The 16,584-nt window shown below is 37.0% G+C and overlaps 1 protein-coding gene across 2 annotated transcripts in view; it reads right to left on the reverse strand.

Moving 5' to 3' along the window:
- The window catches only part of ADK (adenosine kinase), a 286,337-nt gene that overhangs the window by 72,524 nt on the left and 197,229 nt on the right, over positions 1-16,584 (reverse strand). For both annotated transcript variants that reach the window (XM_084265348.1, XM_084265349.1), the window contains exon 7: positions 8,569-8,739. In XM_084265348.1, coding sequence (XP_084121474.1) covers positions 8,569-8,739 — 171 coding nt within the window. The remainder of the gene's footprint in view (positions 1-8,568; positions 8,740-16,584) is intronic.

Here is a 16,584-nt window from a genome sequence, read left to right on the forward strand (position 1 = left end):
GAAAACTGGAAAAGCTCAGTGATTTATTCTTAATATAGAACACAGAAAGTACTCTTTCTGTGGACATAAAATTGTTACATCTGACTAAAGGTGGCAGATGAGACTATGTGATAGAGGCAGGTGAGAAAGGTCCACACCAGCTCACATTTAGATGTTATCCATGGGGATAACATGGCACTGCAGCCTTATAATTCACTGTAGGGCTGGTAACAGGGAGAATCCCCTATATATGTTGATATAAAAGGCTTGAGTATGATCTAATAATGCTTTGACTCAGGAACTGGCTACGTCTGGCCCAAATAGGACTGGAAGTAGAGAGTCATTGAATAGTCGTTAGCTGGACAGGAAAACAAAACCTTTACTGAAACCTATTTCACCTGCATTGTTACCTGCAAGTATCTCTGGGAAACTGAATCATTCTGGATTTACACCAATTTAAAGAAGTTTTTGTGAACACTTCTGCCTCCATTCTACTTCTTATCAACTATATAGCTAAATTTTATTCTTGCCCTTAGTTCTGCAGCTCACAGATTGTATATTTGTATTATATGTTTTTGCCCTGGTACTGATTATGAAAGTTCAGGTGCAAATCACCTTTAAAGGAATTTCAGGAACATACATTAATATTACACTGAAAACTGAAAGCCAAATTCTCCACATCTTTCCCACCAATCTGGGGAGTTTTTTCATAAATGTATCCAGCAGCTGACAACATTTCAGGACACTAACTGAAGAAAAATGTAAGAACTCAATTTTGCTTGTTCCTGGCTCTGCTCTTGCTGTATGACCTTGGGCAAATAACCTCTCAATTGTCCACCTGTAAAACAGAGACAAGACTACACACCCACCTTATTGGTTTATTCTGAGCTTTAACGTCTATGAAGTGTTATGAGATGCTCTGGGAAGTGCTACAAAGTGTAAAGGGTTATCAATCATCGTCAGTAAAACACAAGCTGCTGAAATATGGTGAAATCTGCCTTCCTCACTCACAAGACATGTTCTGTCTTGTGCTGTGTTCTAACCAGTATTTGTAATCTTAAAAGTCTCTCAACACTGCATAGCATAAGGAAGGATAAATATCCCTAAGCGTTCTGAGAGACTACCAGAAAATAGTTTTAGTTTTAAGAAAAGAAGCCTCTTGTACAGTATATGCTTCTCTCCTAAATACCTGCTTGTTTTCCATAACAGGAAAAAAGAAAGCCATGTTTGAGATAGGATTCCTAAATTGCTTAAATAGCTAGACATTAGCTGAAAGCAGCACTAAATATCAATTTAAATACTTGGCTCTCAATTTTCCTTTCATTCATAATGTACTAGGTAAACTATACTAAAATAATTACTTGCTTATTACTCATGAATTTCAGTGCAGCAGCTGAGACAATGTAGATAAATAAGATGATTAATTGAAACAGAATGAATCACAACAAAATATGTTGTTGTATAAGGTATGATTAACTCCACAGTGATTCATATCATTTCAGATAACAGGGCTTTTATCAAAGACGGCTGCAAGGTTGGGAAATGATTTAAAAGCATTTCAATCTTAGAGAGCCACTGCAGTTCATGGGGGGCGGGGAGGAGGGGGGAGAGAGAGAGAAAAGCAGAGAAGCAGATCCAGTGTCTGCAGCTGAAATAGCCTTGGGCTGTTTCAGCATCCTTCCCACAGCACATCTTTACAACATGCCACTGACATTATCAATCTCCCTTGTGCTAGAGACCCTCACATTTTTCAGTTGGCTACAATTTATTAGATATTCCAATATTGAGAAAGTTAATTGTATGAATTAAGCAGCAGTATTCCAGTGCCGTAGCTTTCCTTTAATTGAAAACACACCACCTGCACCAGGAATGTGTCAAAATTCTACAATGACATCAAAGAAAAAGAGTATTTTTTCCTCCATTCAAAATTACAATTTTTAATTCTCAGACTCCCTCCAAAAACTTTGCAGCAATTTTAAATGTAGGGTTCCTTAAAAGAAATTGCTCTCTGTTTACTACAGTTTAGAAAAGCAAACACCAGCAGCAGCTGACCTTAAAAACCTCTACCTGTTAAAATAGAAGAGAAGATGAGATGTCTTCTTACAAAATTTTTTCCCATGTGTATTTTAGAAACTGGGTCAGAATATTTGACTACGATTTTTAACTTAACCGCAGACTCCCTGAAGGGGCCTGAGTAAACCTCAGTCTCTCACTCAGCTATGAAATGAAGATAATTACCTCACCTGTGGGGCAAGTTTGTGAGAATTTCTGAAGGCATAACAAGAAGGGATATGCTGGCATGTAAACTTAAGCACAAAGCACTGACAACCAACTTAATTTCGTTTAAGATAATTAATGCTTCTGAAAACTTAATTCAGAACATACAAAGATGTAGTAGCTGAAGTTAAAGGTTGAAGTCATAGGGATAATAGCTTGCAAACAACCACTGGCTGAAAATAACCACTCAATATTGACCAGTCCCAGTAACCCAAGAAGAGAGGATCAAAGTCCTTTAAGGGCTTTTTACATAACATACATGTAAGTTAGCAGGACAATAAAATGAACCCCTTCAAGATACTCTGTTTCACCTAAGATCTAATATTTGCCTTCTATTAATAACTGCAAACATTCAAAAATAATTTTAAGTGCTTACTTGAAGATACTTGAAACAGAAACAACAATTTAGTGATATTTTCAGCACAACCTGCCCTCCTTTGCTATGTTCTTTACTTCTTGGCCCCATCCAATAAGGAAGAATAGATTTAAATGTTTGTATCCCTTTCATTATTTATTTAAATTAGAACTCTATTGCCCTTGCTCCACACACCAAATTATATCTGCCACGTGATTTTCTCCTGTCTCTTACTTCCTCATTGTTTCCTCAGAATCAGGCAACTCACCAGTGTAAAGGGACATTCAGATAGTATGGAAAACTATATGCTAGGCCTTTAAACAGCGGTGATTGCATCGGTGTAAATTCAGATCAATTCAGTTATGCCGTTATGAATGCACACTTATTTAAAAAGAATCATCATGAGGCTCATTTATTGAGCCAAAGTGATTACGTCTCATTCAAGATTCTTGTGAGCTGTGGGCAGGTTCGTAAGCCTGCAGGAATTGGTCTGGTCCCAGGTGATAATCCAGCAGAGGAAATTTGCAGGTGGGCCTGCAGGTCATCCACAGTGTCATATCCATATATATATCAAAGTATGTGGAGAGAAATTTGCTTACAAACATGCATTATAGATTAGAGAAAGGGAGTAGACTGATTCGTTTGGAAACTCATTTTGGTGTAAACCCCGGACTGCTGAACACAATTTAATGCCAGAAAACTTAGCATTTCCATTCTCTCCCTGGGTTATAGTAAGCACAAAATCTCAGAGTCACCACAAGTTCAAGATCGGGAGCGTGTCAGCCACTGCTGTCAGCTTTAGATGCAATGTTTTTCCCTGTCATTGAAGAGTCGTGCCTTTATAAAGGCTTATAAAAGTTCTTAAAGGCTGTGTCCAAAGCATATATATTTGCAGGGATGTTTGTGTTAGGATTTGATACCTCATTTGAAAATACTTTAAATTAAGATGGAGCAATATGCCATTTCAGTACAACTGTAAAATGAAATAATAACACAAGATCTGTTTCATAATGCATAGAAAGGTGCCCATCTTTTTAAAGCTCAGGATTTGTAACTCCAGAACCACCACTAAAGCTTTGTCATTGCTTTTTGAAACATGGAAGTGAGTGTCTGACACGCAGGAACACTGCGCTGCCATTCAGCGAGACCTGGAGAGGCTGGAGAGCTGGGCAGGGAGAAACCAGATGAGGTTCAACAAAAGCAAGTGTAGAGCCTTGCACCTGGGAAGGAATAACCACTTGTATCAGTACAGGCTGGGGGATGACCAACTGGAGAAGAGCTCTATGGAGAAGGACCTGGAGATTCTGGTGGATGACAGGTTGGCCATGAGCCAGCAGTGTGCCCTGGTGGCTAAGAGAGCCAATGGGATCCTGGGGTGTATCAAGAGGAGTGTGGCCAGCAGATTGAAGGAGGTGATCCTCCCTCTCTACTCTGCCCTGGTCAGGCCCCACCTGGAGTATTGTGTCCAGTTCTGGGCTCCATGGTATAAAAAGGACAGGGATCTCCTGGAGAGGGTCCAAAGAAGAGCTACAAAGATGATTAAGGGCCTGGAGCATCTCCCCTATGAGGAGAGGCTGAATAAGCTGGGGCTGTTCAGTCTTGAGAAGAGAAGACTAAGGGGGGATCTAATTAATGTCTATAAGTATCTTAACCATGGAATGCAGGGGGAATCAGCCAGCCCCTTTTCAGTGGTCTGTGGAGACAGGACAAGGGGCAATGGCTGCAAGTTGGAGCACAGGAAGTTCCGCACCAACATGCGGAAGAACTTTTTCACAGTGAGGGTGACAGAGCCCTGGGACAGGCTGCCCAGGGAGGTGATGGAGTCTCCTTCTCTGGAGATATTTAAGACCCGTTTGGACGCCGACCTGTGCAATATGTGCTAGGGAGCTGCTTTGGCAGGGGGGTTGGACCCGATGATCTCTCGAGGTCCCTTCCAACCCCTACAATTCTGTGATTATGTGATTCTTTTCAGCACATTTGCTGTCACACCAGCATCAATTTCCCCACGAGCTTGCAGAAGCATCTGTCTTTGCAGAACTTCAGCTTACAATCCTGTAATTAATTTGTTCAGAAACTGGGTGTTTAAAAGTAACAGCTCTTTACACTACAGAGGAAAAGGATCTAATTTCCAATAATAATTGTTATCTTAGTTTCCTTTATTATTCATGCTTTGGAAAAAATAAGCAATTTCTCTTCTACATAAGCCTGAACTTTTACCAGTTGCTTTACATTGTATACTGCAAGCTATATTGTTTGGTTATGGTTTTTGTTGTAAAGCAATAGGTGAGGAGCTCAGAGTGTCTGTAATTCTGAAGTTTCTAAATTCTAAAATTTCTCTGTGATGTCCTGCCTACACACAGGAAGAGAACCCAAAAAATCTTTACCACATCAATATCTTAATAAATATTCCTCTGAGTCATGAATGACTGACATATGCAGGGATGAATCATGTGAAAGCTTTGTAGTGTCCCTTGAATTTTGAAGACCTCCATAGAAAAGAAACTGCTATCCAGCTGCATGTCCCAAAATACACAGATTGTTCCCCCAAAAGCAGTTCCTTCCCTGAGTAGATGCCATTGTAAATCACATTGTATTTGCAAGACTGGAAATTGAGTTCAGATTCCTGTGCTCATTATTGACTTTGATGTGTCAAGTATATCAGAGACATCAAGCTTTAGCCATACCTGGGAAAGTGGAAAGAGGACTGAGAAAGAATTATATGCAAATTTAGGCTCTTTTACTTGCTTAGTACAATTGATGTGTAAGAAACATTTCACAACTCTGTGTAGAGGTGTAATTTTAAAAGCTTTCACTCCTTTGACCATTCTGTTACTGAAAGTTACTTTGAGTTGTAAAATATGTATTCCAAGGTGAGCTTTTACAGACGAATTAAGCAGCAACTTGTGACAAAGCAGTTATCATCAGGAGATAATTGACCTTATTTGAGAGTTAAGCATCCTGAGGCAAAGTAGAGTATGCTTAATCCTGGCAGGTTAATTATCCAGTGATTATGGTAGCTTGGAAGGTATTATTGCTAAGAACCATTTGCAAAATGACACTATTAAAAAAACTTAATTTAATAAAAATTAAAAGCAATGACAATAATCAAGTTCTTCAGTCATGTATCGTTAGATAATGACTGCAGAATCACCCTAATTGGTTAGCAGCAATGAACATATAATTATTCCTATTCTGAATGTCCTGTACTAAATTTATTGTACAGTTAGTAAGTATCAAAAATCCAAGACAAGATGTTTGGCTAGTTATAAAAGGGAATTAAACAAATGATCAAAACACCAGTGGTCACTGAGCTAATGCTGAAATGGATACATGCACAGAGTGGTATCACAGCATTCAGCATCTCCACTGCTGGCATTTACATTCCAAACTAGAACATTTATTCCGAGAGGTTTATAACTTGCCCATTTTAATTACCATCTGGCTGAAACTTGAAATAACCAATCTCCATTCAGATGTAAATTTTGAAGTAGAAGATGTAATTTAAAATCACTTTGCCAATTGTTTTTAGTTTAGGAATGGCAGCAATTTGGAATTTTGCTGCTCTTGGATGTTTTTGTGTTACTCAAAAAATAAACAGCTCAGTGCTTAACAATAAAATTGTATTGGTCTATAATGTGGAGTTAAGATAAATGTAGGGAAGAATAAAAATCATGGCTGAGTATTGTTTGTACTAATAAAGTTAACAGCCACACCACTTAGCACGCCTTGCTTATATGTTAACTCAGGCACTTTCAGCGTTAAACCAAACTAGCAGAACTGATGGAAAATACAGTAAAAAGCAAAAGGAAATCACAGTAAATGGGCAAAAACTCGATGTTGGCTAGCTGAAGGGGTTCATTGCCCATTAAAGCATACATAAACACAAAAAAAATCTGAACGTACTTGTAGATGAATATAGGTGAAAAATAAAACAAGAAAGAAGGAAGCTACTATAAGGCAGAACATGTCACAATGAGTGCAACTACTCTACCACAAACCATATGCAGAGAGCAGGAATACTGACAATCATAAGGTACAACAGCTACTGAAACCAGAAATACACCATGCCAAGAGTGTGGTTTCAAGTTACACAGAAAGACAAGAGAAAAAACCACTGCAGATAACATTTCAAAAACTCAAAAGCAGCAATGGCCAGCTTATATAGCAGTGACTAGTGATATGTGTGCTAGGGAGCTGCTTTGGCAGGGGGGTTGGACCCGATGATCTCTTGAGGTCCCTTCCAACCCCTACAATTCTGTGATTCTATGATACAAAAAGACCAAGGGTTCAAACAATTAGTATAACTAACAAAGCATAAGAAGCTGGTACTCTGAAGTCTATATATGTATATATATATATATACACACACACACATACACATATCATACTGCCAAGTTTAAGGATGATCACTTAAGTTTAAATAGTATCTTTTGCCCTGAAAGACACCAAAATGTTTCTGAAATTATAAACAAAAAGTACAGGGAGTCTTTCCACTTTAATACACACAACCATTCTATACAGTATTTTATGACAGTAGGTGAATAATACCACAGCAAACTGAAATGGCAGGGGAAATTAAGGTAGTCTGAATATAATTTCTAAAATTGGAATGTCACCAGTATAGTGGACTACTTTTTATAAAATTCTGCAATTACAGAAAACATAACAACCTGTGGTTTATCTTCTGAGAAACAGCACCTGATGAACCACTGAGATCTGAATTCTCCTAATAGGTCAATGGGGCACTATTTATATAAAAGACTGACAAGGTTTAAACACAGACGTTTCTATGAAGCTCTTCCACCCAAGCATTGACAAGACTTAGTATTACTTAATTTGTAAAATCTACAAGATTTTTTTTCTGGAGATTATAATGCTATTAAATAAAAATATTCAGTAATATCTTTGTGAGGACTCTATTGTGAGAGACAGAATAAAGGTAACAGCTGGCAATAGCAGCAAAATGTGGAAAATACTTCTATATCATTAACTATAGTTAAAAAGGTTTTCCTAATTCTACTGCATCTAAAAACATTGCAAGTCTCTTGATTTTTTTTTTTTAAGTCCTATTTCTGTAACAATGTTAGCCTCTAACGTGGCACGTGGGCAATAGTGTAATAACTGACTTGTGCTGGTGCAATTTCCCTGTGTCACAGTCAGGAATGACCACTCAGGAATGAGTTGCTTTTCAATAATTTTCCTGTACTAATGTAGTTATCTTGAGAGGCAAGTCCACTCTTAATTTAGGTGTATCACACTTTGCAAGGCTTTTTTTAACCTTTTCTGCTGAGCAAACTAATAAATATGTAAGAGCACTTTTTGAAGTGGAAAAAATTCAAAAAGTGATAGCACTACAATGAGTGGAATCTGAATTAATTTGGTCTATTAGTGTGGACTTTCAGGCAGAATTTCATGCAATCTGTTTGCCAACTGTTGCATAGCAAAGATAAGCTTTCCTTGGATGCACTGCCAGTCCATCTACCGTAAAATCAATGAAAACCTTCTGAACCAATTAACTGTTTCTCAGTTTTCTTCTCTCACCTCTCCACAAAGAGTCTTGTTCATCGCAGAAAATGCTACTAATAATGGCAGTATGGGTATGGAAATGTTACAGAACCTCAGCAGCTCTAGAGAAGCCCGTCCTATGCTCTCCTCCATCACAGAGTTAACTTCATGTATTGAAAGCAAACACTGTGTTGGATATTTTGTCTTTTAACCTAGAGTAACTCTTCATATGTCTCTATGCTAGAATGAGCAAGCTGTATACCTCTATCAGGTCAAGGGACATCTTTGGCATCTACTGCAATATCCCAGTCCTGTGACTGCACATTTCATTTTCTGGTGACACACCACATGCTCAATCTCTATAAGCGACACAGAACCAGGTAACAGGCTCCTAGACACCAACAGCTAGCTGTGAGAGATACAAATACTTTAATTACTTTCCTAAGACTCACCGTCTCATTTCCAAAAAGGACATCAACATAAGGCATGACTTTCATCATGGGCTCTTTGTAGAACTGGCTAATAAATGGTGCAGAAAGATTCAAGCTGAAGATCTTGTTGTTTGCAGAAGCCTGAGTAGCCACTTTTAATACTGCTTCAGGTGACACCGTCAGGAAGAATCCCTGCAAGCATCCAAACAAATATACATTACTAATTTCATATTAGGAACCACGTGGAGTATGCTGCTTCTAGAAGGTCTCCCCCAACCCACCTTTGTCATAAAGGTCCACTGATAAAAACTTCTGGAAAATACTCTTTCCATTAAGATATTATGGAGGTGACAAAGAATCTGCATATGCCTAGAATCAGACCTCCAAAATTAAACATAAATCCCTACCTCTGCATTCCATGTATTACACTTTCCCATGGCAGCTAAGATTGATGTTCATATTTCAAAAGGTGGTACATCATAATTATAAATGTCCCTTTTTAGTAATAGAGGTGACCAGACCTGTGCTGCTTAATATCCAAGTCGAGCATCAATTACCTTGTTTGCAATAAAAATGTGGAGTATGTCGTCACTGTAGTAGTTGTTACTGTTTTGCAGGAAAAACCTAGGGGTTTTCCTGTTTCCACAGGTAATTTCTTTTCCCCCTCCTACAAGTATTGTTTTTTATTCTGAATATGAACATTCAAGGAAGTATCAGTTGTGAAAGAAAATAAACAGACTCCAACAGAAATGACTACTCATAGCTGCCAATTTCAATTCTGTATGAAGAATAATTTGAGGCTGCCATTTTGAATTTAGCATTGTAGATGGTTACCTCAACCACACGTGTGGCAGGAGTTATATAAAGATACCCTACGGTTTCTTTAATCTAATAATTAGGCAAAGGTTTAGTCTTTACACTAATCAAACAAATTTTATATGTTTCATTTTTATAATCCTAAAAGCCATTTTACTAACTGTTCTCAAATGTCAGCGAATAATAGTAATTTTCAAGCAAAAGTAGCAACTGTTAAATTTAAAGCCAGGACAACGTCTAAGGCACAGTAATGAACAACTTTGAGGCAGGTCTGATAAGTAAAACACAGCCTATCTGTAAACTTGTCACCATCACACTCTAAAAGGTATAATGTATCAATGGTCATATTTTCCAGTTTCTATCCATATTATTACATCTTCGGATCAGAGACTATATATATTTTTATTCCACATCCTTCAGCTAACAAATCATCTCAGGCACTCCACTCACTGGAAAAAATAATATATATATATAATGAAGAGTCTACAGATTAAAGACTACTTAGAAAGTCTTTCTATTTATTTCTTCTTACTCCACTCTCTCCTAAAAATTACATGATTGATTTAAAAATCTGGGCACAGTTCGCTCCATGACAATAAAAGTCTAAAGGGTGCAGGAATGCTTTGCATCTTGTGGAGTTACTCGGTACCCTGAACGACGGGAAGCCTGTAAACATGCAGCTTCTTTGCTATTTTTACATTCTTAAGAATTAAAATGAACAGTTTATATAACATCTTGTCTCCATAGCAATCTCTACCATCTTTTAGTTTTTAATTTAATGAACAGAGTTGGATTTTTTTAAAAAAAACTGTTCTGAACATAAAAGCCTTTCAAGGATAACATGTTGCCAGCTGTGGAGAAATCACAGATTGCTGTACAGTGGTCTATGTAAATAGTAACCTGGTCAAATAATTAGGCTTCTTACCAATTTTAGGCTGAAAACTTCATCTGAACTAAAATACATCTGATTGTAATTTAAGGTACAGAACAGTATCCCCGTGAGATCTAACCTAGGCCTGCATCCAACTCCCTTTTCCTTGGAAAGGCAACATAAAAGCACTGAGATGCAGATAGGAGTGTGTGCTTTTCAGATTCTCCAAAGTAAAGGCCTCAAAGGCTATAGCTCCTGGGTTTCCTAAAAATCACTCCTGCCATTTAATTGCATTCTTCTTAGAGTCTTTTTTACTTTTATTTAAATAACTATTTGACACTAAAACATCTAGAAATTAAGAGGTGTGCATGAGAGCTCTTATTAAAACTTTGCCAAGTATCACATTTCTTTGCAAAAATGTTGTAGCAGTACAATTCACACAATGGAATTAACAAAGTAGGAAGAAAATGTATAAAATCTGAACAGATTTGGATTTAAAGAAACCTAATTAGACCCCCCCTTCAGTATTTAAATTGAGTTTGTCTGTATTTTTAGTGGAATTCCAGTTACAGCTATGGCCAGTATAGCTTCATACATCAGAATTACAACTAGACAAGCCACAGACCACACTGTTGCAGCATTCCAAACCGGAACGCACTCCATGGAAGTTAACAGGTTTCCTTATATTTAACTGGGATTCACTACGTCACATTGTGCATTCCTTGGAACCAGAGTCCATGTGCTCTTTCTGCTGCCACTGCTTTTTGTCCATACAGATGCAAGGGAATCTCTAAGTCAATTACTCCTTCCAGTCTAACAATTAACTGTCAGCTCACATTAGCTTTGAGTGTGAGAATAAACGTAACTTGGTACCACTGGTGTAAAAGACTTTGTATTTCACTACTAAGAAGTTCTATACCTAACAAAAAGAAGGTTAAGAGGCCTCTCATAAGATACTGTATCCCACCTACACACATCAGCCTACTTCCGAGTTTTTTGAGAACCTTTTTATCATGAAAACCCAAAGGTACCTTAAAAAAACTATAAGAAAAATATCTGTAATCAAAATATCAGACATGTAGTTAATTTACAGGAATTCCAATAGCCTAGGAAACTTAGGTTGCATCTATATATTAAATAAAGTTACTATGTAAGTACCTATTTTTGTGAAAGAATGTCGTACATACAAGGACATACAATCAGGCAGCAATGTTGTACTAAGAGAACCCGTTAAACATGAAAGGCTATCTAACATACTGGCAGCACACACTAGTCCTTTGGCATGCACTGATTGAGACCAAGTATACCAGATCCTACTGCTTCATGATGTGCCATTACTTTCTGCTGCTCAAAACACCACGAGCTTCTTTTCTGTCTCAGGAGGAAGGCACCATTGTGCCACAAGCCAGAGAGCAAGGCTGAACTAATGCACACACCAGGAAAAAAGGAGGATAGGCTGAATTATTTATATGCATGTTTGTACGTACACACATGCAATACTTTTCTTATGCACTGTAAGCAGTCCTTCTCTTTAAATACAGTCCTTTGGCAGAGAAAAACATTCTCCTTGTGTGAGAAAGAAACAAAAAGAAAGAAATAAGAAAACCCCATTTGTGTATTGTAGACACCTGGCTCTGGGAGACAGAGTAACTTATTTGTAACTGAAGAGCTTTTAGGATGTAATATTAAGATGCACATGAAAGACAGAGTCAAGAAAGAATATTGTACTAATCTTGCTTTTACAATATTCAGAAATTCTTTGATACACCTTTAAAAATATGCCAAGATACTGTGAATAGAGTCTTTTACAAGTAAGACAGTGGCCTTACCGGAAGGATTTGGTGGGTTTACACGCAAGCAATTTGTCCTTGCAAGTCATCTCTTTCATTTTTCACACACACAGACCCAAAAGGATTCTTTAGACCTATGCTAAGCTCATATAGCACTAGCTATAGCAGATGTGAGGACAGCAAATTAAGGGTGTCAAAGTGTCAGCAGCACAGAATCAGAGTGCTGAAGGACCTCATGAAGCCAGAACAACTTTGGCATTGGGGAAAGTAATTCTGTGTAAGGTGTTCTGTCCAAACTGAGATGTCTTGCCATCATTTCTTCATATGAAATAATGTGCTTGTGCTGAATTAATCTGGACTACATAAATGTAATATTTGCACAGTGAGGATCAAGTTTTGGTTGGGGTTTTTATAAGCAGTAAGCACTTCCTTAAAGCAAAAAACTAAAATCTGTGATCTAGTATACATTTAGACAAATCCAGGCTGAGAAGATAACAAAGAGCTTTTGGATTTATTATTGTTTAATACTACAGAAGCAATATTGTCACAAGAACATACAGAGATAAAAAAATTAGGGTTGTTTTCAAACCTACTACCCACTAAAATGCATTTGCCCTCTCTTCTTTCTAGCTCTTCCTCTTTCCTTGCCACTCCCATTTGCAGAGTTTGTTAGATGAAAATAACTTTATCATATGAGTGACAGGAATTTGAACCATGGTTTTCTGAGCTGATTTTGAAATACCATTTGGTAACAATGTAAAATCAATATATATATATAAAACAATGTAAAATCAATCAAAATATTTAACTTTCAGACACATATACAACCGTCTGCTGCCATTTAAGACAAACTATATTCTGCCAACATGAAAGGAACACATCATTTAATCCAAAATTATTTTATAGCAAGCATTTATATAAAAAGGCAATTATGATGACATCACACTCTCATCCATCTAAAGGGTAGAATTTTCCAGGCACATCGCAAGTTTGTCAGTTACGTAGTGACAGTCCTGATAAATAACTACGATTGGATGAAGCTCTTCAGAAATCATCTAACTTCAAGTATGCTGGCAGTTCCAGTAAAAGAGTGAGACACTTAAGGTGCCAAGAGAGCTTGCTCTGTTAAACAACAGACATAACCAAGTCAGAACTTTTGGCCCTGGTTATGTTTCCTATAATCTGTACACAAAGAGAACTTCAAGCAACACACTCGGGCAGAAGAGATTTCCCTCAGCTCTGCTCCGCCATCAGTCTCATCTGTTGCAGTCTAGCAAAATATCAGGGCTTGGAAGGAGTGAAGCTGCAACACATGGCAATTCTTGGGATGGAGGAGAATGAACCACTAGGTAACTGCTCCAGACAGAAAAACTTACACAAGGCTTCCAGGTGCCCTTACATCCAGAAGAGACAAAGGCTTTCGTCTTCTAGCCTCTGAACTGCTCAAAGCACAGATTGGGTGCAGTCCACATCCCACCCACTGAGAGACAAGGCAATGAAATCATCTTCCTTCAGAACAGGAACCAGAGGAAGCTTCTTGGAAAGTTAGAGGTCTGTCTTAGTACTTATGTGAGTTTAAAAAAGCAGGGAACAATTTAAAAACTAGCCTTAACACTGAAACATCTGAGCACAATACTTGGAACGTGTAACACTGTCAAGTTAGCAGACTTACTGACCCCTTACCTCTTCCTCTGACTTCTGAGCATTTATACTTGCAACCTGTTCCTGCTCAAAACGATTCATTACATTATTTATCTTGCTTAGATATGACAGAACAGTATCAAATTATAGAGACAGTAAAATACAACGTGGAAAAAACCTCCAGAAATAATTAACAAAATCCCACAAATTAAATAAACAGCATGACCTTTGCTAATGAAGGTGCTTGTGCTTTAAGACGTTTTTTACTTTCTCTAGGAGGGACAAAAGCTCTATTAACTATTCCCTTGGGAAATGTTCAGTCTGTAAATTGGTGAAATACATGCATGTTATTTTAATCTATGTACTTGTTCATCACATAATAAGTCATTTAGGAACTTAGAAAGTATCTACACAGTATCAATTGCATTTTGGAACTATATTTTTATCTTGTAGTGATCAGCAAGTGGTTACTTGATGAAACAAAACTCACTGTTTTTCGTCCAGTTCCTACTGGAGACAGTTGTTTTAAATCAGAAAGCAAGGACAGCAAGAATGCAACAATTTCTCTGAGTAATTGTTTTGGCTTGTTCCTGTATGCATTGTTTATTTTCATGAAAGCACTGCTTTATAACTGGAAAATGACTAAGCTGTAAACTATTGTTTTATCATTCTGAGTGGTCAGTGTTTCTGTTTCTGATAAAAGCCAAGTTTCAAACAGTTTTTCAGTAACATAGGAAAAAACCTAACTGTCAGTAAATGTGCTTATATTGAGTGTGACATTTTCTTCTATGATGGTGCCAACATGTCAGGAGGAGAGGATTGCTTTCAGACTTGAACAGCTTCTTTGTTGCTGAAGTGAACTCTGATTGCTGCCATATTAGTATCTATCAGATTACAACAGTAGCAGAAAACCTCCAATATTTGCCATTATATGTTAAAGAAAATAATTATTTTATGCATATATTAGCAATTTCTTTTTAGCTTTAAAAACTCTGGCAATCTTTTTCAGTGCAGATAACTGTTGATTAAATTAAACACTCTCTTGGAAGTTCTTCCAAGCCCTATTTAAGACAAAATAATGTTGTGACTTTACTTATGAGATGTACACTCACAGAGTGTAGAGATGGGAACTTTAGCAATGAGGTGGAGGTGTACACACGTGTGAGAGAACAGTAAAATACCTAGTTTGGTGTGGGGAAGTGTCATCCCAAATAAAAAAAAACCTCTCCAATTTCCTTGGAAACTACAAAGTTGGTTAAGTTCATTCTGGCAAGATGAATTAATGGCTCCCTAAAACCTGCCCCTCTGTTGAGGAAGCAAAGATCTCTATATTACCTCTGAAGTTCACCATACAGTTTTATGGAGTTTATTATGCTCAGGGAGTGAGATATCTATTTTTATTTATACTGATTTACAACAAAACCTTGGAAGAAGCATTAAATATCATCTGGGAGACAGGAGCCTAGAGGTTTTATTACTTTGATTAAGTAATTCAACCTTTTTTGCCTCTGTTTACCCACTTGCAAAATAGTTATAATGATAAATACACCTCCATTGGCAGAACCAGTGGGAGGTTTAATTACTTAACATTACTGAAATGACTGAAATTCTGTGTTGAAAGGTATTATAAAGTACAGGGTATTACCATCAATAAAATATAAGCTGCAAATCAAACAAGCTATGATAAAGAGCAAGCCAGTTTTCCTCTAGTATCCCCAAATCACTTTTCCACACTTTTTCTTCACCGAAAAATAATGTAATCCTTACTGAGAAAGCAATACATCTTAAAATATTTGTTAAATTGTTGATTAAAGTGGGAAACTGTTTCTTTCACCTTACATCCTTTTTATCAAAGTTAGGTTTACCTAACCCATGTATTAATATGAAGATAATGTTGCATTTACACCAAACAGTAAACTCAGACATACTGATTATTGTTTAATGAAACAATAGCCAGAAGTCTAAAATTTGGTAAATATATTATTTATGATGTTTGGAACAATGAGATAATTGATTTTCAATCTTAATTTCCACAATTTTGAGCACAATCCCAAGGTTCCTGTCCTAGTAAATAAGCATTTCAGGAAGTAAAGAATATGCTAAGCTTAATGTAGGCCCTTGATGATTGTGGAACATTTGCTTTTTTGTGTATGGCTAGTTACATTAATATAATTTGGCGTCTCATTAATTATGTAAACACCAACCATATGTTGAATTCATTCAAGTTTGGTGTGTACATAATATTTACTGTCTATTAGTAAATTGAGAGAATCTATGTAACTACAAATGCATAGAGAATTTCTAATTCTCTAGACAGTTAGTCCTCAGTTTGAAAGCTCTATAAGCCAACATTTTAAACAAGCCTATTCCTTGCTTATTCAGATAGCCTCAAAGAAGAGAACAAATACAAGTATCTTATTGATTAAATGTGTTTATACTAGTACAATGGTGTATTTTATAAACACAGGTAAATCACTTAAAGACTGAAACAACCACTGATTGGTGTATTGGTAGATAATTACCATTGACTGACTGGGTGTCAAAAGACCTTGTAAAAATGTATATTACTTGATATGGTTGTACAAAGTCTTGTGGAAAACTGTTCAAAGTTACTTAACCACTTAAGAATACTGTAGATAAGAATACTCCATGACCTGAAAATCATAGAAATTATTCTGCAGTGTACATCCAACAGATTTTTAGTTATGTGACCACACACACAAATATTGTAACTTTTGGAGTGGAGGGGGAAACTAATTTGGGCTAACCAACTTCTTACTCTATAGTAGTGTATACTGCTGTATCTGTGTCCTTACAGTGTCAGGATTCCTCAGTGATGCAGAGGAATGCAACTGTTGCATAACATAAACAAATACAAGAATGAGTCAAATGTCATGAAAAATAAGTCAACTCCAGCAT

This window comes from Gallinula chloropus, assembly GCF_964237585.1.
Source record: "Gallinula chloropus genome assembly, chromosome: 5".
NCBI classification, from domain to species: Eukaryota; Metazoa; Chordata; class Aves; order Gruiformes; family Rallidae; genus Gallinula; species Gallinula chloropus.